At 39.9% G+C, this 23,950-nt stretch overlaps 1 protein-coding gene and 2 non-coding genes across 7 annotated transcripts in view; 1 reads left to right on the top strand and 2 right to left on the bottom strand.

The window, feature by feature from the left end:
- LOC105491605 (SCAN domain containing 3) overlaps positions 1-23,950 on the bottom strand; it is a 61,830-nt gene that overhangs the window by 4,930 nt on the left and 32,950 nt on the right. For 3 of the 5 annotated variants that reach the window (XM_071097416.1, XM_071097415.1, XM_011758131.3), the window contains 4 exons: positions 13,320-13,483; positions 12,809-12,943; positions 4,620-4,767; positions 140-1,632 (listed from right to left, as the gene is read on the bottom strand). In XM_071097416.1, coding sequence (XP_070953517.1) covers positions 140-1,632; positions 4,620-4,725 — 1,599 coding nt within the window. In that variant the 5' untranslated portion in view covers positions 4,726-4,767; positions 12,809-12,943; positions 13,320-13,483. Of the gene's footprint in view, positions 1-139; positions 1,633-4,619; positions 4,768-11,644; positions 12,783-12,808; positions 12,944-13,319; positions 13,484-23,950 lie in introns of those variants that run through there. The other 2 variants (XM_011758130.3, XM_011758134.3) reach the window with 2 other exon arrangements.
- Positions 14,774-14,845, top strand: TRNAQ-UUG (transfer RNA glutamine (anticodon UUG)). Its single transcript has one exon. It is a non-coding gene; the product is annotated as a tRNA-Gln (tRNA).
- Positions 22,514-22,595, bottom strand: TRNAS-GCU (transfer RNA serine (anticodon GCU)). Its single transcript has one exon. It is a non-coding gene; the product is annotated as a tRNA-Ser (tRNA).

Genomic DNA, 23,950 nt, shown 5'->3' with positions numbered 1-23,950 from the left:
AATTAGGCCTTCTTCGGGGGAAATATATCCAAGGTAATAAAAATGTGTTTTCATATACCTTGTCACACAACACTTATTCACAGTAAAGTGTAATGAGATTCTTCCCCTGCTTTCATCTATGGCAGATATGCAATCTTACCCAATCTCCTACTTTGTCTGGTGAAAATGGTGTCCCTGATGGCTTTAGCATTTTGGAAGGTTGAACAGGCAAACTTCTTTGAATTTCGTCATGTTTCCTTTTCATTGTGCTGGTTTCATAGCAAAGGCTACAAGTTATTTGCTGACCACAGCCCTCAGTCTCATGTTGAGAGGGCACTCCACAAATTGCATGGATATTTCCATCACATGATATACAACTATTAATACCTGTGCATTCTTTTTCACAGACTACACAGGATAAAAATCTTAGTCTCCTCTCAGGGGGGCTTTTTTCAGCCATCTTAGGAGTGACAGAAAGATTCTCTTCAATATCACTACTATCTGTTCCAGTCTCAATGTTTTCTTCATACTGGGCTCTTAAAGTATTTTCTAACTCTTTGTCAGCCTGATCTAATTCATTTTCTGTATGCAAGCTGGCAACAAGTTCTTCAGTTAACTGAGAATGAGACAAGCCCAGTTTAGCTTCAGAGCTAAATGTACTTTCACATGGAGTCTGTTGCATGCTTCTGTGATAGGGTTGATTTTGGGTCATCTGAATGAACCACAAAAATTCAGCCCAGTGTGATGAGTTGTTAGTTTGCATCCAGGAGAAAATCCTCTTTCGGATATCCTCAGTTTGTTCTGCAGAACTCTGGCTTTGGCAGGTCTGAGACTTCCCATGGACAATTTTCAATTCTGGCCAAATATTACTGAGTTCACTGACAACCTGGCTTGAAAATTCCCTCCCACTGTCAGATTGTAGGACACTGGGTGCTCCAATAATTGTAAATATATCTAAAAGAGCATGTGCAACTTCCGTAGGTCTTTTAGACTTTAATGACCGCAAAAAACTTAACTTTGTACGGAGATCCTGATAATGCATAATAAATTTATACTCCCCATCAGGATTCAACTGCATGTCTATAAGATCTACTTGGCATCTTGAACTAACTTCCTTAATTGGTTTTGATGTTAGAACCTTCTTGAGTTTTGAATTTTTCTGTTGGCATGGTTTACAGAGGGTCAGATATAGCATTATAACTTCTTTTGTGATGTTCTTGTATTTCGCTTGTAACTCTTTCTCCATGCGAGTACGTCCACCATGTCCAATGCTGAGATGTGTATTATGCAGAATGTCGAATAAGTCCTCACTGTGTAAGTAATACCGTATTTTATCTGTTTCTCCATTTACAGCCTCAATTAGCTTCTCATTTCCTTGTACAAGGATAACATCAAATCTAGCCAAGCGACGGTAGTCAACTGATTCCTTTTTCGCCTTAGCTTTAGCTTCTTTCACTTCCTTTATCAACTGACAGTACTTTGCTTTAGAAAATATCTTAGTATTATTACTTTTGTTTTCCAGTAACATTGCTAAGCTTCTGAAGAACTTTTCTCTCATGTTTTCTGGTTCAATTTCTGCTTCATTAGTATCTAAGCTACTGAGGTTATCATCACCCATGCTTTGAGACATCATGGAAAACCACAAAAATGACCCTAAAAACAAAGGAAAAAATCAATTAGAATATTCAGAAATATAATTTAAAATACATATATTGTCAAAGGAGCCAGTAGTGCTTGAGGTAGAAGTAGGGATTATGGGCACACAAAAGGGGATACCATTTTCTTTCTTTTTGAGACAGAGTCTCACTCTGTTGCCCAGGCTAGAGTGCAGTGGCACAATCTCAGCTCACTCACTGCTTCCCAGATTCACGCAATTCTCCTGTCTCAGCCTCCTGAGTAGCTGGGATTACAGGCGCACCACAACATTTGACTAATGTTTTTATTTTTAGTAGAGATGGAGTTTCACCATGTTGGCCAGACTGGTCTTGAACTCCTGGTCTCAAGCAATCTGCCTGCCAGCCTCAGCCTCCCAAAGTGCTGTGATTACAGGCATGAGTTACTGAACCAGGCTAGGAGGATACCATTTTGATTAAGGAATCCAATCTTAGTGGAAGGAAGAGCATAAATGACGAACTCCAGCCAGTAATAAAAAGTTTCACACAATAAAGAGTAGAAAGCCAGGACATGACTTTCCAGAGCAGTTTTCAGGATTGAAGCATTGTTTTGCATAAAATAGGATGCAAATTAGCATTTATTTGTTTGTTTACTATGCAAAGACTTTTTTTTTTTTTTTTTTTGGAGGAACCTCAGCAAGCCAATAATAGATTTTTAAAAAAATCTCCACACTACACATTTTCTCTTTTATTCAGTCAGGTTAGCTATTACATCAACATTTGAGGAGTAAGTTCCAACCTGATATATTCATATCAGCTCCCTTTCAGGGCTATTAAGTACAAACTCAATAAAAATAGCTTCATTACTAATTTTAATAAGAGTAGTGGATGAGTCTAAATTAGTGAAAAATTTTTGACTTAATAAAGCTTATTAAAAGAAATCTCTAGAATACTCATAATAACAGAAGCACTAAGAATACTTCAAATTTGGCTAAGTGTTAAGAAAAAAACTATTTTGGAAAAAATAAAAAATAATAATTTAGAATTAGCATAACATCTCTAGATAGTTTTATAGTTGCTTGGAAAAATACTTTCACTCAAGTCAACATTATTTATACTATCAATTTGCATATCAAATAGTGAGACAGAACAGGGACTCCTCTTAGGGGCCTGTCAGCCACCCCTAACCCCAAGCATGGTAATAACAGAAAATCTTGAGTTCCTTCAAGGGAAATTCCACACATCTAACTATCTCTAAGAAGTAAACGAGCAACTTGAGAAACAAGAAGGTAATACCTTAAAACAACATCCAAAAAGTTAGTTATGAGATGTTCCCTATATTAACTAAAGATAACATCTTAACATATATCCCTAAGTTGTTTTTCAGAAACCCATACCTCCACCAAATGGATCCACTGGTCTGAAGACCTCAGATAAGGGGGAACTGAGGACTGAACTCCAACTGCTGCTTTGTTCTAAAGTTCTTCCTGTGGGGCCTGGAAGAAGTCACACCCACAAGCCAGAGCTAACCTTCTTTTCTGCTGATCCCAAATTTTTAGACAAAGCTTTGCCTCCTTAACCAATTGCAAATCAGAAAATCTTTGAATCTATCTATGACCTGTAAGGCCCTTGAGATGTCCGTCCTACCTTTTTAGGTCAAACAAATGTACAGTGTCCACATATTGATTTATGACTTTGCTTGTAACCTCTGACTCCCTTCTTTTAAAAAATCCTTACTTGCAAACCATCGGGGAGACTGAGTCTTAATTTTGAGGGGCCCAATTCTCCTTGCTTGACACTCTGCAAATAAATGCCTTCCTTTCTCCTACTGATATGGATGTTTGGCTTTCCTGTGCCAGGCAAGTGAACCATAGTTTGGTTCTGTAGCAGTAATGAGCCAGTAAATTTAAATCATCTAAAATGTTTATATTTTCTAAAACTAGGTTAAAATTAATGATATGTTACTGTGTGGTTTGGCCTCATTTAACTCTCAATTGTGCCAGTACGGCTTCTTTGATCATTAAATTGAAGCTCATAGTGAGTTTTCCTTTCCTGAAAATCATAATCTATTTATAACACAAGTTAGCCCTATAGCACTTTCTTCTTTAACTGTTTTATAGGTAGATGCAAAAAGACTAAGTTTCTAAAGAAACAGAGATCACTTATTTCTCTAGTATCTTTCACATTATCTAACACGTTACTACATTGAGTGTTCAACAGAAAATTGTTGATTAACTTTATAATAAAATAACAATAATGGTAAGTGCTATCTCAAAATGTGATTGAAAAAGACCATCGTATGGATAGCATTTCTTTCCATGCTGATCCATTTTGTGCCATGCTATAGAACTAGAAGCATAGAAGGAAAATAAACAAGAATGAATTAGAAGAAGAAATACAGGGCAACGTCAAGAGAACCAGGAAAATATGAGCCCCATAAGTTTTTGAATCGATATTAACGTCTAAGAAAATTGGTAGGGCTGTAAGAGGAGAAAAACATTGTATCCATTTTACCTAACCCTTTTTAAACGGAAAAGATAGCTGTTCCAGAACCAGGCCAGACTCCGCCTCTACTACACATTATACCAATAACAGACCTTAGAACACTAATAAACATAGACTTCAGAAATTCCATATTCTAACGTAGAATTTTCAAATAGTATTTCCAATGTATACACAGTCATTACGTGACAAAAATCGTGGTCAGAGGCTACAGCAATGGCACCCAAGACTACACTGCCAAGTGCTCAGTATTTACATACAGAGGAATCTGATTTATCCACAGGTACTTACCAACTTCATTACAAAGTATCCATGAAAAATCTTGGGTTCAAGTATTTTTGACATTATTACCTGACTGCTTTAATTCAACTCCCTTAATAACACTACACTATACGGGTTGACTTTTCCTTCAACTATTAATACATTCAGTAGAAGCTGAAATGGAATGAGGTTTGGTAACTTTCAATACTAGACCCTTCACTCTCCCAAGTCTCACCCTCTTTCTTAGAACTAAATTATTCTCACCATTATCTTGAAGTGGGTGTGGCTCTGGAGATTCACATTCCATTCCATCTTCCATAGACTGAAGCTGGGTGCCTAAAGACTCCTTTGCAGAATCCAGAGGGGCCATTTCTTCTATAGAAGCTTCCTGACCATATGTGCCCTGTGAGACCTGTGGACAAATAGGTGCATTTAGTAAACAACATAAATAATTGTAGTTTGTCACAGTTAAACTTGTATTTTTCCATTAAAATAGAATGTAAGAAGAAAAAACATCAGTCTTTACTGAATTCTTAAGTACAAGATAAAATATGAAGAGAAATGAAAAATGTTGGGACTAATAAAGCCAGAGCCATACAACAGAAACTGATGTCTTTATAGGACAAGAGTTAAAATGCATCCCTTTGGTTTCTGTTTCTGGGAATAACAATGAAAGCATGTTAAAGAAATATCCTCTAAACTGTGATGACTAAAAAAATTGTAAATGAGTTTCAGAGTGGTTAATTAAAAGTAAATATTGGGCCGGGCGCAGTGGCTCACACCTGTAATCCCAGCACTTTGGGAGGCCAAGGCAGATGGATCACCTGAGGTCAGGAGTTTTGAGACCAGTCTGCCCAACATGGCAAAACCCTGTCTCTACTAATAATAATGCAGATTCACCAGGCCTAAGAAAATGTTCAAATGGTTCGAGGATTACAAAGTTGTTAATGGTTACACTTACTCTACTACATCCAGTTGGAAAATGTCCATGGATAGTGAATCCCAAAATTGCACATAAACCAGAATATTCTAAAAGGGAATATCCAATGACGTAGGAGGAGATGAAAGCCTACCTATTCTTAGAATATTATGTTGCGATTTAAGATTCTGTGTCACGCTCCTTTCCTCCAACTTGGACACCACATTATAAATTTATTTTCGCTGGGCACAGTGGCTCACGCCTGTAATCCCAGCATTTTGGGACTAATAAAAGGAGGCTGAGGTGGGTGGATCACCTGAGGTCAGAAGTTCAGGACCAGCTTAACTAACATAGTGAAACCACATCTCTACTAAAGAGACAAAAATTAGCCAGGTGTGGTGGTGCATGCCTGTAGTCCCAGCTACTCAGGAGGCTGAGGCAGGAGGATCACTTGAACTCAGGAGGCAGAGGTTGCAGTGAGTCAAGATCGTGCCACTGCATGACAGAGCGAGACTCCACCTCAAAAAATAAAATAAAATAAAATAAAATTCTTAAACTGTGCAAAGGACATTTCAAAAAATCAATTTTCTCAAAATTCATAAAATGGTTAAGCCAGTTCCCTTTGGTATGTTTTTCCCTTCTCTGAGCTTAATAAGGTATCTTATGTAAATTGCTTTGTATAATAAAATAGCATGCATTTCAATTTGCCTAAATGTTTGCATAACTGCCAGAAACAGAATCTGTGAAAGAAGGCCACCTGCTGTTTATAATTAAACAATGTATCAGTTCTGTAATGTTGGTATACACAATCTCAGCTTTTGGAGCAACTAAGAAACAAAATATGGATATGGTTCATTGTGTTGAATTCTTCACTGACTCTCCCCCACCCCCCATACACTCTAAGCACAAACACAAATCTAGCTTCTTGATTCCTTTACTTTTCCACCAGCTGCACTGGACCAAAATGGGTGGGCCTGGTCTTAGAACTGGGAGGAACTCCACCTCTGTCTCTACCACAGAAGTTTGAAGTGTACCCTGGGGGGTGGTAATAAATTACAAAACTGAAGTTACTTCAAACGACAGTCATTAGTCTTTCACTATTCAATTCCTGGGTTTGATTTTTTTTAATGCTGGAAAGAGGTTGAGCGCAGTAGCTGACACCTGTAATCTCAGCACTTTGGGAGGCCAAGGTGGGAGGATTGCTTGAGCTCCGGAGTTCGAGACCAGCCTGGACAACATAGTGAAACCTCATCACTGCCAAAAATACAAAAAATTAGCCGGGCATGGTAGCACATATCTGTGGTCCCAGCTACTCAGGAGGCTGAGTAGGGTGGATCGCTTGAGTCTGGGAGGTGGCGGTTGCAGTGAGCCAAGATCGTGCCACTGCACTCCAGCCTGGGTGACAGAGTGAGATTCCATCTCAAATAAATAAATAAATACAAATGCTGGAAAGAAACTTTTGGTTGTAATATGGTAAATATTGCTGTGTTCATTAGAAATGCACATATTTCCAATAAGTTAGAACACCTAACTTATAGTGGCACAAATAGGGGTTTATTTTTGTTACATAACAAGAAGTCTAGAAGAAGGTAGTTGCTGGCACCAACTCATTTATCTAACAGTTTTGTTAGGGACCCTAGCTGTCTTCATATTTCTGCTCTGTCACTTTTAACACTAGCATTTGGTCTCATGTCTACCATCACTTAATGGTCACAAGATGGCCAGATATCACATTAGTGTTTAAGACTGGAAGTGGGAAAAGGTGAAACTAAACTCATCTCCCCTATTTTATCAGGAAAATAAAAGCTTCCCCAGGAACCTCCTCCCTGAAATATGCTTCTTTCTCCCTGGCCAGAATTCTGTTGCACAGTTAACTCTAGAACAAGGAAGCCTTGAAAAGAATTTAATTAGATACACTGCCAGTATGAACAAAACCAACATTTTGTCGGGAAGAAAGGAGGGTGGAACAGACACTGGATTGGCAGCTAAACATGTCTGCCACAGTGGTATTTCCCCTGTGGGGGAAATCACACAAAAACATGAAAAATGAGAAACATTTATACAAACCTGATCTTCAACAAGACTAAGAGATATTTATAACTCTGACCACATTAAAAAAAAAACTATCAAATATGATCAGCATATAACCTGAACAATACCCAAGTCCTACCAGCAGCTACAGTTTTCAAAAAAGCTAGAAGGGGAAATTTTAAAGCAAGCTTGTCCACCCTGCAGCCTGCGGGCCACATGCAGCCCAGGACAGTTCTGAATGTGGCCCAACACAATTTTGTAAACTTTCTCAAAACATTGTAAGATTGTTTTGTGATTTTTTTTTTTTTTTTAGCTGATCAGTTATTGTTAGTGTTAGTGTATTTTAGTGTGGCCCAAGACAATTATTCTTCCAATGTGGCCCAGGGAATTCAAAAGATTGGATACCCCTATTCTAAAGTAACAGGCATATCTTAAGGTGGGGGGAACCCTGTATTTGTTATTTAAAGCAAAAGGAAAAGGGTGTGCTGACTAGACTTGAGAAATTGCTTATATAGGCATTTGTGCTGCAATGTAACAGATGAATGTATTAAAAAACATGCTTTCTGCAAAACTGCAGAAAAGTGACAGGATTTATGGGGAAAATACGGTTAAAGGGTGGCCTATTTTAACACCTACACAACTTTGTCACCAGAGCACTATTAAAACTATAACAACTCCCGGCTGGCGCGCGGTGGCTCACGCCTGTAATCCCAGCACTTTGGGAGGCCGAGGCTGGCGGATCACGAGGTCAACAGATGGAGACCATCCTGGCCAACATGGTGAAGCCACGTCTCTACTAAAAATACAAAAATTAGCTGGGCATGGTAGTGCATGCCTGCAAATCCCAGCTACTTAGCAGGCTGAGGCAGGAAAATCCCTTGAACGAGGGAGGCAGAGGTTGCAGTGAGCTGAGATCGTGCCACTGCACTCCTGCCTGGCAACAGTGAGATTCCGTCTCAAAAAATAAAAATAAAATAAAATAAAACAAACACTATAACAACACTAGTAAAAATATAAGACGTTAATAAATCTTACTTTAAGTATAGGATTTTACCTTAGAAAGGTGATGTTAATCTTATTAGAAACAAGTGTGAGGAAAGAGCGAGGCAAGGGTGGAAGGATAGAATCATCAAAAATTCAAAGGTGGGCCAGGCGCGGTGGCTCAGGCCTGTAATCCCAGCACTTTGGGAGGCTGAGGCGGGAGGATCACGAGGTCAGGAGATTGAGACCAACCTGGCTAACACGGTGAAACCCCGTCTCTACTAAAAATACAAAAATTAGCCAGGAGTGGTGGCGGGCGCCTGTAGTCCCAGCTACTCGGGAGGCTGAGGCAGGAGAATGGCATGAGCCCCGGAGGCAGAGCTTGGAGTGAGTGAGCCGAGATAAGGCCACTGCACTGCAGCCTGGGGGAGAGCGCGAAATTCTGTCTCAAAACAAACACACAACAACAACAACAATAAAAATTCAAAGGTGGAAAGATATAATCATCAAAAGTGAAGTGAAGAGGCTTGAACATTTGATGTTATATCCTTCCACCCTTGGATACAGTGATACTACAAGAAACATGATGTGGGTTCCGGTCCATCATCTTATTTTTACTTCTTTGACACTGGCTTATAAAAAGATGCCCAGTGTTTGCTGTTTTAACACTTTCCTTCTTTCATAACGAAGCTGTTTATATGGCTCCAAATAGGACTTTATGTCATGAAGTAAAATCATGCTGCGTTCTGCATTGTAGTCATTATCTTTTATCCACTCCAACTGCTTCTCTATCATACTTGAAACAGAAGATAACTGAGCAGTGAAAAGCTCTTGGGACGCAGCTTGTAGCTTGAGGAACTGCATGTTCTTCTTCCTCCACACCTTCCATTTGTGCCTCAGCAACTAACTTGCAGCTCTTCTATAGAAAGATCCTGTATGTCAGACTGCAGCACTCCGCATTATCCTCACTAGCATCTTCTTCAAATCCAGCCCCCTTTGCAAGAGCAACACAGCTTGGGTTGGTTTTGGAGAGCTCTTCTGAAGGCTCAAAGGCTTTGGAATCATAAATTAAATCAGGGAGAATTGTATATCACACCCCATGCAAACAGGCTTTTGTGAAATCCATTCCAGGCGTCTACAATAATATCAACCATAAGTTTAATGTTGAATCATTTACATAATTCAAAAACTGTTAGGGGACTGTCACCCCCTGTATAGGCAATCAGTATCTTGAATGTTTGCTTTAAATAATAAGCTTTAAAGATTGCAATCACACCGTGATCAAGGGGCTGCAGTAAAGAAGTTGTATTGGGAGGTAAAATGAGAACTGTGATATTTGAAGAAAGCTCAGTAACTACTGGAGGGTGACTTGGTGTATCACTGAGAATTATAAGAATTTTAAAAGACAAGTTTTTTCTCTTGCAATGCTTTTTTTTTTAATCTACAAAAAAATCACCTGAACGATCAGAAAATGTCTGCCCTGTCATCCAGTCTCTCTTGCTAGACATATAGTAGGCACCAAGGCTAGTCTTTACAACTCATTTTAAAGCTTATAGATTGGCAGAATGATAATCACAGGCTTTAGCTTTAAAATTCCACTGGCATTTGCACCCAGCATCACCATCTGTTGATCCTTTGTAGCCTTAAACCCCACAGTGTGTTTCTAGAGTACTTCCAGTCCTGCTTACTCCATTCTGGATCCATGCACCCAAATTCTCCACATATCCCCTTGAGGGCATCTGCTTCCAACAGAAACTGGTTTCATAAAAACTAAAAATCTAAGCCAGGGGATGGCCTTCATCAATCTAATTTCTTAATGCTGGGGGAAATGTCTTTGCAGCTTCTTCATCTGCACTTACAGCCTTGTCTGCACAGTTTAATACTGTGGAAACTACAGTAGTTCTTGAAGCCACTAAACCAGCCACTACTTCCACTAAATGAAGGCACTTCTGCGGGATTTTCATCTTTTTTTCTTAATGTCTCCATACATTGTGATGGTATTCTCTTTAATTCTGAGAAACACTGCATTGGATTGCCTCCTTGTTTGGTATTCAATCCACACACTTAACAAATGCTCCATTTCCTCCATTTCCTTATGCCTTGTTCCAATAGATTTCATAACACTGGCAGTTGTTCCAGCTAGATAATTTTCTTTTATTTTTCTCATCATTGTCTCTAATTGTACATACATTTACTCCTTTATGCCAGTTGCATGACCAATCTCACTTTCTTTTCTTTCAAAATACTGTACAGTTTCAAACTTGTCTTCAATTGTTAAAGTTTTTCTTCTTTTATACTCACTAGCAGAAATTGTATCACAAGCACACTTCTATGGCACTTGCAAAACCCTCTGCTTGCTCCTTTTCTGGAATACAAAAAAGTTTAGCAAAAAATACACAAAGATCGGAGGGAACAACGTAAATAGGCACTTCCGAGACAGCCAAGGAAGGATGGGGGGGGGGCAAATGGGAATTATGTACAGTATTGTATGTACTCAGGACTTGCTGTGCTCAGCTAAATCAGATACTTTGAATTCAGCCACTCCCACTTGGTGGCCCCAAACATCAACTTGCTGGGAAAACTCATACATGAGCCCTCACAATTTCAGCTTTTTACTGACTCACTTATGGCATACTGACCTCATTTTAAAAGATTCTGCATTCCAGAAACATGCGTTTTTAACAGATCAGACTGTATACATAAGTGTTCATATTCTGAAACAGTTCAGATAAATGTATGAACAGTATCACTAAAAAATATAAGAATGTCTGGCAATATCCATAATGTTCTAAAATTACTGTCATAGAAGGCAAATGTACTCCTTTAGAAACAACTCCATTGTAACAGCAAAAAGCTTTTAAAATTCTTCTAAAAATAATTTTGCACTCAAAACATTTTACATACCAACAACTCTAGATACTGAAAAGAACCAAGAAGATCATGCAACTAGTATTTTCATTGTACAGATGAAGACATTAATGTTCCAGAGAAGGTGTAATATGCCCAAGGTTACACAGCTAATTAGTGACAGAGCCTAGATAGCTTCAAAAGACAGAAATTAAAAAAAAAAAAAAATACTATTGTATATTTCTTTAATCTCATAGTCACTACATAAACTATATTTTCTGGTAAAAAATAGATCAAGGTTTTCCATTTGGTTAAATCATTTAATTATTTGTATCATACACAAAGACTGTTATCTCATATGCATGAATCTATTCATCTACACCAGTGATCAAATAAGAAATAATGCCCCAAACCAGGGTTTGGAACCACCAGTGTGAAATTACTCCCTTTACTCCATTCTGGATCCATGCACCCAAATTCTCCACAGAAGATGGCACCTCCAATTTCTCACCTGCTGTCTAGGTTCATCAAGTTCCCTCTCCAAATCTTCCAGCAAAGTTACCACCTCTTCTCCACTCTCAGGATTATGCTCCCGCACCCAGGACTGGAGCTCCTCAGGCAGGATGGTCAGGAACTGCTCCAGCACCAACAATTCCAGGATCTGCTCCTTGGTATGTATCTCTGGGTTCAGCCACTGACGGCAAAGTTCCCGCAGTTGACTCAGAGCCTCCCTGGGCCCAGGTGTCTCCTGATAGCAGAACTGCCTGAAGCGCTGACGAGAGAGTTCCCTGGTATAAGACAAATTCCTAGGTAGGCCTGATTCCTGATCCCAAGTATGGTCTTCTTCTTTAACCTTTACTTTGATAATCTCCCCTTGTTCTTCTGGAGCCTGGCCAGCCAAGGCTGGGAAGACCCTGGAGACTGCTTCCATCCCGAGCTTAGACAGCTCAGGGAAAGGCTCTCTCCAGATGGGGTGTAGGCAAATGGGTGATTTTACTTGAGCTCCTTTTTTGTTCTTGGTGAGGAAAGTTTTTGATATAAGAAAACACTCAACACAGGACAACTACAGACTCAGTTTAAAAGGACTTGTTTACGTGACAACACAGGTCAGTTACTTGGGCAATTCCATTGAAAGTGAAGACATCCTCTGAAAAGACCAGAAATAGTGAGCACAGAACGACTCACTAAAGCTTCAGGGTCACAAATTGAGCGGCAAGATACTAGCGAGACAGAAAACTGAGGTTATGAAGGATACTTTGGCCCTAAATAAAGCCTGGGTATATAAGCCTAGGCAAGGAAACGAAGATCGGAGCAGCCTGGGCGAGGGCGGAGAGGGAGAGGGGCTCACAAGCTGCCTAGGGAAGAGGCCCGATTGTCGCCGCGCACGTGCACCCTTCCCTCGGCCGCAGCTCCCACCTCTGAGGAGCTCAGACCCTGTCGAACTCGGACTAGTGGGTCGAGGGAAACACTCCACGGCTCAGGTGGCGGTTCCGCGGACACACCCGCAGCTGTGCCCGTAGGTTCCGGCCGGGCCCGGTGAGCCACGCTCACTTCCGGTCCGCTCTAGGATTCCAGGTGGTGCAGTCTTCTCACTGGTTGTGCAAACACCTACGGTACCAGTAATTCTGGAGAGGCAAGTACTCTGGAAACTACGGAGAATTAACTCCGGAATTACCTAGTTATCTGGCATCCCAGTGAAAAGAGTTTCACAGTGTGAGTAGTGCTGGCGTAGAGGCTGCTTGTCTGTGTTTTCCTGTCACCACGATAAACTACCGCTGGCACTCAGACCCGCGTTGCTCACCGCAGCGACCTGAAACAAAACGGAGAGGAGCATCCCTAAGGACTACCACGTCAGCGAATCTGTAGGCTCCTCCCCCGCCTTTCCTCGTTAATTTCGGGCCACTTTCACCTTTCCCTTTCACCCTAAATCAGACTTAAAAAGAAATGTAAGAATTAGTCTATTGTTTCCGTTTTACGGATTGGAAAACCAAGACCCACCGAGAATGAGCCTCAGTTGTTTATTCACGGAGCACAGAGCCGTGACTAAACAACTGTGGGGAAACTGGTCCCAGAAATCTAATAAAATCTGGACGGTTTTGATCCAAAATCTGGATCAGCGCCTAGCGAATCACTGGAGTGGAGTAACCAGAACATTCCCTTCAAGCAGTCACAGGGTTCATCCATACCTCTGGTAGCGCAGAGATGCCCCAGGAATATTTGTTGAATTGCTGCCTGGTTCCCTTCTCCATTCTCTGTTTCCTTCTGCTTTGGTCCTTATGTTGATTTCTCACATTTTGGCATTTCTGAGTAGAGAAGCTTTGAATAATCAGAACATTTCTTTCAGAAATCTCTAAAAAACAAAAACAAAAACAAAACAAAACAAAAACTTATGTTTAGGGTCCATGGATGGTCTTAAGTAAATCGCTAAACCTAACGAAATTGTGGATGAAAGGTTTGTCTGTGTGCCTGTGTCATCCAACCCTGAAAGGATCATTTTCTCAGCCACTATTAACGTGCTGAATTTATCTTTTGTGTTTCCCCCCTAACTAACCTTTGCAGTCAGGGATTCTACTACCTTTTTCTCATTCTGCAAGGCAGTGATCTCTGCCATGGTGAGCACAGTAGGCAGTTAACATGGAGTAAACATGACTTCTAAGTCCTCTACTGACGAGCTTTACTCTTTTTTTTTGGTTTTGTTTTGTAGATTTGCATTTTTTAAGTACTACAACAGTGATAGACATTTATTTAAAAAGTCAAATATTCAAAAAGTCAACATGGCAAAAAATGAAGTTTCTTCATCCTCAGTTCCATTTCTCAGAAAAATTCATACCAAGAGTCTGTTGTATGTACCTCCAACCTATTTCTAAAATGTACACATAAAATTGAGTACAATATTATTATGTGCAAATATAACTGAGTCACAAGTATAACTCAAAATTTGTAAAACTTGAATCATACTAGACTACAATTCAGCAAGTTACTGGCCTTTTTTGTTTGTTTTAAATTTAAATCCTCCCCCAGAAACTGCCAAGCCGAGATGCGTTAGGTGTATCTATCCCATTCTTTTTAGTGACTGTAGAAGAGACTGTTTTGATAGATATTGCTAAAAGATTTGCACCCCAGAGAGATGTTTATCAGGAGTCTCGGTAAAGTGTGTTAAGATCCTTTCCTTGCACTGTGCTTTCCAAGGCCTTGGGAAGAGGTTGCTCTGTATGAAACGTATTTTGTAAAATTTGCAAAAGTATGCTATTATAATGAAAATTAGTTAAGACAGCTGCCTCTTCCTACTCCAGCTTACCCTCAGCTACATCATACAGGCCTTAGAGTACCCACAATTTTATGTTGATAACAGCTATTCTTTTTCTTAAAGAGGATTTTCTAAATTGTTAAGTTTCAGACCTCACAAATCTGCCCCGGTTGATTTCTGGAAGCTAATTTATGCTAACAAAAGCGCAGGAAAGAGTGCACAGATCTCCCTGAATTTTATTTTGCCAGTTACTCCTCCAGCAACAAACAGCTTTCCTATCAGCGTGGTCTCACTGAAGCCTGACCTAACTCTTCCGGATTGGAACAACTAGAAAGTTTATTATCAAGGAGGTATTTAACCACGACTGTATATACCTAGTCTACTCTTGTGGTTGGTCCCATGGTGTAATGGTTAGCACTCTGGACTTTGAATCCAGCAATCCGAGTTCGAATCTCGGTGGGACCTTTCAAAGGTGAACGTTTTACAGTTCCTGGATGGCCTCTGAATGTAAGAAAAACTCGTTCCCCCGCTTCCTATCGAATTCCCTTCGAAAACGCCTTTGTGGCCGCGTGCACGGTATTGGACTCTCCCCTTCTATCCAAACACAAGTACCAAGAGCCTTAGTCTAGAAGAATGCTTTCAAAGCATATCAAATTCACTGGTTTGGAGACAAAGAGAAAGATGCTGCTCCGACTGACTTATGAAAACCTTCAGCAGCAACGTGGAAACCCAATTCCTCTGATGGAGACAAACGCTTCCTCAAAATTTCCTAGTGTTCGAAGCTCTCCTCGCTGCCACAACTAAGTCCTGCGTGTAAAGTAGCTGAGCCTTGGTCTCAGGCGTGGTTTTTTCTGTTTTGTTTTGTTTTTTTGGTTTTTTTTTTTGCTGTGGACCTCGCGCCCCGGGTTACTTCTCGCCCCTTTTCCCCATCCCCCATCTCGATGACACAATTCACCCTCATCTGCTTTCTGTAGTCGCCTGTCCTTAGTCTCACCGCTCACCCCGACTGCAACGTCTGGAAATCCTTTCAAAGCCAGCAGCCCCGGAGGGCTCGGGTCCCTGGTATGCACGGCGTCAGGCCTTCCAGCCGGAGAGAAAAACTCACCTCGGGACCGGACCCTGGCCTCGCCGCGCCGGGAGCTGGCATTCCCAATTCAGGACTACACACGGTGGAGGGGTCCTACAACTTGTGTGGGAGACAAGGGAGATGGGGGTAAAACGACCTCTGCCTTCGGCCGTTCGCCTGGCATCTCGCCTCTTCAGCTCCTAGTGCCAGGGTGAAAGGAGGGGACTCCCTGACCGAGTCCTCCCCAGACACTACCAAACACTCGGTCCGAAGCACCCGGGAAACAGTCCCTTGGAGCTGAAGGTCAAGAACAGAAAATGTACCCGCTATCTCGCCTCCCCGAACTCTGTGTGTAGACCAGGATAGAATTGGAGATAGAGTTGATGAAACCTGGAAGGTCCGGAAAATTCCTGATGGACACTCATTTAGCTGTTAGAATGAGGTGGGAAATGTGAGGTGGCAAGGTGAGGGAAATATGTGCCCTAGAGGACAGAGAGGACAAGAACTAAATTAGAAACAAGTATTTATGTTTCATACAAATTAATCTCTTCTATGATGTAAAGGCAACCTTTAAATCCAATTCTTTATTTTCAGATTTCTTACTTCGACATTTTGATTTTCTCATACATACCTAAAAACCAAGTCAAATCCTACTTTCACCAAGTCCATTAAACCATTAATAATTAATTAGCTCATACTATGAATTACCATTGGTTACACAGAGACTCTGTAACTAAGTTTACAAAATTTATGAAAGCATTATTATGGTTCCCATTATGTGTGCTTGATTGTACTTCATATGGTCTGTAGTGGTGCTAATTGCAAAGGGAAATAACATTTTCTTGTGGTGTTGCCTTAGCTAGTGTGGCCCCACCTTCTTTCCACTTTGTTCATGCTAGTGTGATGAGATCTCACCCAAAGTGTTCTCCCTTTTCCTAATGGCCTAACAGCCTCTTCTACCTGTTTGGGATGCTTATAAGCCCAGCCATCCTTCCACCCACCACCATAGCCAGCCTGTGGTACTGTGCATATTCATTATGATCACATCCATCATCAAGCATCCACTTATCCTAGCTCAAACCAGTAACTCAGACTTTATCCCAAGCCTCTAAATTAAGGTAATGGACAAGACCTGATTGGAGATGGTGCCTGCACAACGTGACCCAGAACTGAACAGAAGACCAAGGAGCAGCTGCTGTGAGGAGGCAGAAGCAGTCACCCACACTGGGATAGGCTGGGAGCATATGTAGATTCTCCCCCTGGTGGCTTCCATGTTCTTTGGGTCTCCAATTCCTTTAGGAATCTGAGGAAATTCCTGTGGGTGTTTATAAAAACTCCATCCTTGAGCAAACTTTACTTAGGTTCCTCTGAGCCCTCCTCTCAACTAGGTCCCATCCTTGGCTTGTCCAGCCCCATTTCAGCAAATAATCCAGTTGAGCCTAGTTTTAGCAAGAATCCTGCTAAGCCAATTCAGTAAGAATTCCTCACCTCAAAATCCTATCAAGTTTCTGTTTTTCCGCCCTTGATATCTAAACAAGTTCCTCATTGTCATTTTCTATCAAATGGTTGTCTTACCCTTACTACTGGCTATAGATCCCCAGATGTCCCTGATGTATCTGGATTTGAGTTTACTTAATCTCTCTCCCCAATTGCAATTGTCTGGAATAAAGTCTTCCTTGCCTATTTAACTCCATCTGGTATAATTTTTCTTTGACAGTTTCATCAAAGAATGTATAGGCATATCCTGGGAAAACTTCTTTTCCAAATAAGAGATCTACCTAAGGATTGAGAATATGATCAGCTGCCCAGAGATAATGTGTTCAGAATTTCCTGAGGAAATAAAAACAGACTTTAAAATCTGTCCATATCAAAAAATGTGTTATACCACATTAACAAAAATGAAGGATAAAAACCATGTGATTATATCCATAGATACAGAAAAAGTATTTGACAAAATTCAACACCCTTTCGTCTTAAAAATTCTCAAAAGGTTAGTTTTATAGGGAATGTACCTCAACACAATAAAGGCCACATATGACAAACCCAGAGCTAACATCATACTTAATGGTGAAAAGTTAAATGCCTTTCCTCTAAGATTAGGGACAAGACAAGGAGGCACACTCCCAACATTTCTTTTTAACATGGTACTGGGAGTCCTAGCCAGAGCAATTAGATAAGAGAAAGACATAAAAGTCATCCTAATAGGAAAGGAATTGAAATTAACTCCATTTGCTGATGACATGATCAGCAAATATAAAACCCTAAAGATGTTACAGAAAAGTTAGAACTGATAAATTCATTAAAGCTGCAGGATACAAAATCAACATTAAACAATCAGTAGCATTTCTATATAATGATGAAGTATCTGAAAAGGAAATTAAGAAAACAATCCCATTTACAATAGCAACAAAAATAAAATAAAATATTTAAGTGTAAATTTAACAAAAGAGATGAAAGACCTGTACACTGAAAACTATAAAACTCTGATAAAATGACAAAAACACAAATAAATGGAAAATATTCCATGTTCATGAAAGAATTAATATCATCAAAATGTCTACCCAAAGCTATCTACAGATTCAATGCAATCCTTGTCAAAATTCCAATGTCATATTTTACACGAATAGTAAAAACAATTCTTAAATTTGTATGGAACAACAAAAGACCTCAAATAGACAAAACGAGCAAAATAAAGCTGGAAGCATCACACTCACTATATCTATTATAAAGTGATTGTAATAAAGCATGGTACTGACATAAAAACAGACACACTGACCTTTGAAAGAGAGTAGAAAGCCCAGAAATAACCATGTATTTATTGTTGATCGATTTTTGACACAGGTGCCAAGAACATACAATGGAGAAAGGACAGCCTCTTTAATAAATGGTGCTGGGAAAACTGGTTATCCACGTGAAGAAGAATAAAATTAAACTTTTATCTTACACCATATATAAAAATCAACTTAAAATCGATTAAAATACAAGACTGGAAGCTATAAACCTAATACTGAAAATAAATAAATAAATAAATAAATAAATAAATAAATAAGGGAAAAGCTCCATGACATTGTCTGGGCAAAGACTTTTTTTCTTTTTTTCTTTTTTTTTTTTTTTTTTTTGGCTCCGAAGCACAAGCAACAGAAGCTAAAGCAGACAGATGGGACTGCATCAAACTAAAAGAAGTTTCTGCACTGCAAAGGAAACAGCAAAGTGAAGAGACAAACCACAGAATGGGAAAACATTTGCAAACCTTATATCTAATAAAACGTTAATATCCAAAATATATAAGGAATTCAAACATCTAAATGGCAAGAAAACAATCAATCTGATCACAAAATAGGTAAAGGACTTGAACAGACATTTCTCAAAAGAAGATATGCAAATGGCAATACATATGAAAAAAAAATGCTCAGCATCACTAAGCATTGAGGGAATGAAAATTAAAGCCACAATATCACTTCACACCCATTAGAATAACTTTTTTTTTTTTTTTTTTGCCGGGTGCGGTGGCTCATGCCTCTAATCCCAGCACTTCGGGAGGCTGAGGCGGGCGGATAACCTGAGGTCAGGGGTTCGAGACCAGCCTGGCCACCATGGTGAAACCGCGTCTCTATTAAAAATACAAAAATTAGCCGGGCCTGGTGGTACGCACCTGTAATCCCACCTACTCGGGAGGCTGAGGCATGAGAATCGCTTGAACCCGGGAGGTGGAGGTTGCAGTGAGCAGAGATGCACTCCAGCCTAGGGGACAAGAGTGAGACATCATCTCAAAAAATGAATAAATAAATAACATTTTTTTGTTTTGCTTTTTGCTTTGTTTTGCTTTTTGTTTTGAGACCAAGCCTGGCTCTGTCGCCCAGGCTGGAGTGAAGTGGCAAGATCACGGCTCACTGCAACCTCAACCTCCTGGGCTCAAACAATCCCCTTGCCTCGGCTTCCCAATTAGCTGAGACCACAAGTATGCGCCACCACGCCCCGCTGATTTTTATTTATTTTGTAGAGACGGGGACCCCCCTATGTTACCCAGGCTGCTCTCAAACACTTGGGTTGGAACTCCTGGGCTCAAGCGATCCTTCCACCTCGGCCTCCCAAGGTGCTGGGATTACAGGCATGACCCACCACACCTGTAACAATCTTTCATCTTTTTGACAAAATCTTTTTGATAAATGCCAGCTTTTATCAAAAAGATGAAAGATGATAACAAGCATTGACAAGGCCATGGAGAAAAGGCAACTTTTGTACATTGTTGGTGAAAATGTAAAGTAGTACAATCATTATGGAAAATAGTACATAGATACCTCAAAAAATAAAAATAAAATTATCTTATGAGCCAGCAGTCCCACATCTAGGAATATATCCAAAGGAATTGAAATCAATATATCAAAGAAATATCTGTACTCTCATGTTAATTGCAGTATTAACATTATTCATAATAGCCAAGATATGGAATCAACCTAAGTGTCCATCATCAGAGGGATATATAAAGAAAATGTGCTAGGCCAGGCGCAGTGGCTCACACTTGTAATTCCAGCATTTTGGGAGGCCGAGGGGGGTGGATCATCTGAGATCAGCAGTTTGAGACCAGCCTGGCCAATGGTGTGAAACCCCATTTCTACTAAAAATGCAAAAATTAGCCGGGCATGATGGCGCATGCTTGTAATCCCAGCTGTTTGGGAAGCTGAGGCAGGAGAATCGCTTGAACCTGGGGGACGGAGGTTGCAGTGAGCTGAGATTGCGCCATTGCACTCCAGCCTGGGCGACAAGAGCAAAACTCAAAAAAAAAAAAAAGAAGAAGAAGAAGAAGAAAAGCTGTATATACAATGAAATACTATTCAGACTTTAAAAAGAAAAAAATTCTGTCATTTTTCACAATGTGGATGAACCTGGAGGACATTATGCTGAGAGAAATAGCCAGACCCAAAAAGACAAATACTTCATCATCTCACTTATATGTGGAATCTTAAAAAAAAAAAAAAAAAAAAAAAAAAAAAAAGATTGACCTCATAGAAATAGAGAGATTAGAATAATGGTTACCAGATGTTATAGGATGGGGTAGGAGTTGGGGAAGGAATGGCGTGGTTAGTCAAAGTGTTACGAAGTTTCAGATAGACAAGAGGAATGTTTGGAGATCTGCACAGTAGGGTGGCTATAGACAAAATTTTAAAAGTAAAATTAAATTAAAAAAAAAAAAACAAAAACCTGTCAAAGTTATGAGATGTGTACCTGGAAACATCAAAGACAGAATCTGGCCAGGAGCGGTAATCCCTCGCCTGCAATCCCAGCACTTTGAGAGGCTGAGGGGGGCAGATCAAGCCTAGGAGTTCAAGACCAGATTGGGCAACATGGTGGGAGGATTGCTTGAGTCTGGGAGGTGGAGGCTGCAGTGAGCAGAGATCACAGAGATCACGCCACTGCACTTCAGCCTGGGTGATAGAGCAAAACTCAGTCTCAAAAAGAAAAAAAAAAAAGAGAGAAAGAAAATTATAGATGAATGGATATAACATGTAGATACTTCAGCCATGTACAAGCCTGAAGACCAACATAGGAAACATCTGAATACTTGGTTAAATCATAGATTCAGGAACACCACACCCCCGCCAATCGCCCCGCCACTGAGGTTATAATGCAATAGATCATGATCGAGGCCCAGAATTCTTCATTCATAACAAACACTTTGGGTCATTCTGATGTAACAGCCCAGAGGAGGGTGAGAGGAACAAGAATTTTAATCATTACTGGGGGAGAGTGTAGACTAATAAAATCCTTTTGGAGGGCCATATGGCAATATCTATAAATATTTTACATTCGTGTATCCTAAGACACAGCAAACTCACTTCTAAAAATTTATATTGCAGTATTACAGATATATACATTCAAAATTTTATGTATGTATATATAAAGTTATTTGTTGCAACATAGTTTATAATAGCAAAAGATACAGAAAACCCAAATTGTCCAATAGAGAACTGGTTAAATAATATGTGGTAATGTATGCATTGGGATACAATGCATCCTTAAAAAAGAATAAGTTTTCACTTTTTTGATGATAGGGAAAGCTCTCCAAGATATATTGGTTAGGGAAATGGGGCAGGATAAGGAATAATGTTCATAGTATGTTGTCATTTGTGATTTTTTTGAGACAAAAATAGAAATATATATTTTATGTAATATATATTCATATGTGCTTAGTATAATCCTGGAAAAATTAACAACAGTGGTTATCAGTAAAGAATGTAATAAGATGGTTGGGAAATAAGGGTGGGTGCAAGATTTTATAAAGCTTTATACTTTTGAAATCATGTGAATGCAGTGCCTATTCAAAACCTTAAATAACATAAATAAAATAAAAACTATATTTTTTTTTCTCCGAAGGCCCACGATGGAAATCACAAGTAGAAACTGTTCAATATGGACATTCCTCTCTGTCTTGTTTATGGAGGCATCTTTAGATCTAACTGGGAATGTTGTATGGAGTATATTTTTCAGCTTTGTGGCATCTCTAAGCAGAGACAAATCCTCCTGAAAGCTAGAGATCTGCAGACAATAATGGTTAAGTATTTTGTTGGGGATGGGCACTTTAAAGTTAGCAAACAGTAAAAATTTCAGTTAAACTTAGGCTGAAAATACCTGCAAAACATAGTATCAATAATTTGTTGTACATATTTATGTGGATGATTTTTATCATTTACTTTAAGTTTATTAACCGTATTTTTCTGTAGCCCTCAATTAATTATTCAGTTGCTCTCTCAGAAGAACTGGAAACTCTATGGAGAACATAAATATTTCTCGCCCTTAAGAAGGTTACCATCTGGAGGGAAAAGTAAACACTACCCAAAGTGGTGTCTCAACTGGCTAATTTAACTTACAAGTATGATCAGTGTTGCTGACAAGGAATAGTCGCCAAGATTGAGAGAATCTTATACTCAGAACCGAAAATTAGCAGAGGCCAGTTAAGATACATTTAGTAATTTACTCGGTTTCTTGGCGAATTAATCTACCAAAGATAAACGCTAACTATACAGCATTCAGACCCATCTTTTTAGAGGGTTAAATAAAACCTCACGAAACGACGAGGATGGGATTCGAACCCACGCGTGCAGAGCACAATGGATTAGCAGTCCATCGCCTTAACCACTCGGCCACCTCGTCACATGTTAAGCGTGGCAAAGTCATTTTCTTCCTCCGCACAGTTAGTCCTGTAATAATGCTATATTTATTTATTTAATTTTTTTTTCTGGCTTAATCCTGATTCAGTCCTTACAACCACACTCAGAATCGAGTATTTTTAGGTACATTTCGCAGCAACCACAAAAGTGATAAATGACACCTAGAGTGGTTCAGTTACTCGGCACATATCAAACAACAGATAAAAGCAGTACGCGTAGGTGTTAAACACGTAGATCCTTGCTGAACACCGGAAGGAATGGACATAGGATTTGAACCCTGATTTACTGACCTGGCTCCAGCCAGCTACTCTGGGTTCTCCCTTTGGAGGGACGGGATTATTCCTTCTCCTGATAAGAACATCTCCAGGGATTCCTGTTTTCTGGTAGGTGCCAGAAATTAGTAAATAAACTACAACGAGCAACAAACCGGCTCTGTGATTGCCTTATACGTTTTTGCTTCTGAAATATGCCAGACAGCAAGGAGATGCTTTCATCTCTCTCTTATTCTTTCTCTGGGGTTTGGAATTATTGCATTGCTGCGATATGCAGCAATGGGTCAAAACAGGGTTGGAAAAAAAAGTAGAAAGACTCCCCGATGTGAGCATTTAAGTTCTAGAGTAGTTTGGAATGTTACTGCGTAAGATGATTTAGCCTGGCTGCCACCAACACTTAAAGGGTCAGATCGGGAAATCTTTCCTAGAACAGGAGCCAGCTAGCTTGGGTCGGAGTTCTGTCCCACTCACCATGTGACCTGGGCGGGCTACTTCACCAACTTCATCCCATAATTTTTATCTATCCAGGAAAAAGCTGACTTTGACAATTTCAAATAAACCCAGCACCAAGGAACCTATCTACTCACTAGGGCTTCTCGGCTTTTCTGTATCTGGTGGAAAAAATTGGAGATTATTTCTTGCCCGAATGCTGGGTTTTGTTGTTGTTGTTGTTGTTGTTTTGTTTTGTTTTTCCTTCCTTTGAAACCTTTACTTCTGTTTAGGCAGAAGGGACTGTCTTCTCTCCCCATCAAGTTCCTCTACCAAATTTCATATCTCCATCCTCACCATACAACTACCCATCATGGGAAACTGACCTGTGATCCCTGGGTTAGAGGACTAAAGATTTGTTTATTTAATGATTCAAACAATCGTAGTTATCTATTTAAATGAAGCCAGTTATGATTTTCCAGTCCGAGGTGGGTGTATCACTTGAGGTCAGGAGTTTGAGACCAACCTGGCCAACATGGTGAAACCCTGTTTCTACTAAAACAAACAAACAAACAAAAAACAAAACAAAAAAACCATTAGCTGAGTGCGGTGGTGCGCGCTTGTAATCCCAGCTACT

The sequence above is a fragment of the Macaca nemestrina genome, chromosome 5, assembly GCF_043159975.1.
Source record: "Macaca nemestrina isolate mMacNem1 chromosome 5, mMacNem.hap1, whole genome shotgun sequence".
NCBI lineage: Eukaryota > Metazoa > Chordata > Mammalia > Primates > Cercopithecidae > Macaca > Macaca nemestrina.
This window is presented reverse-complemented; position numbering and strand designations above follow the sequence as displayed.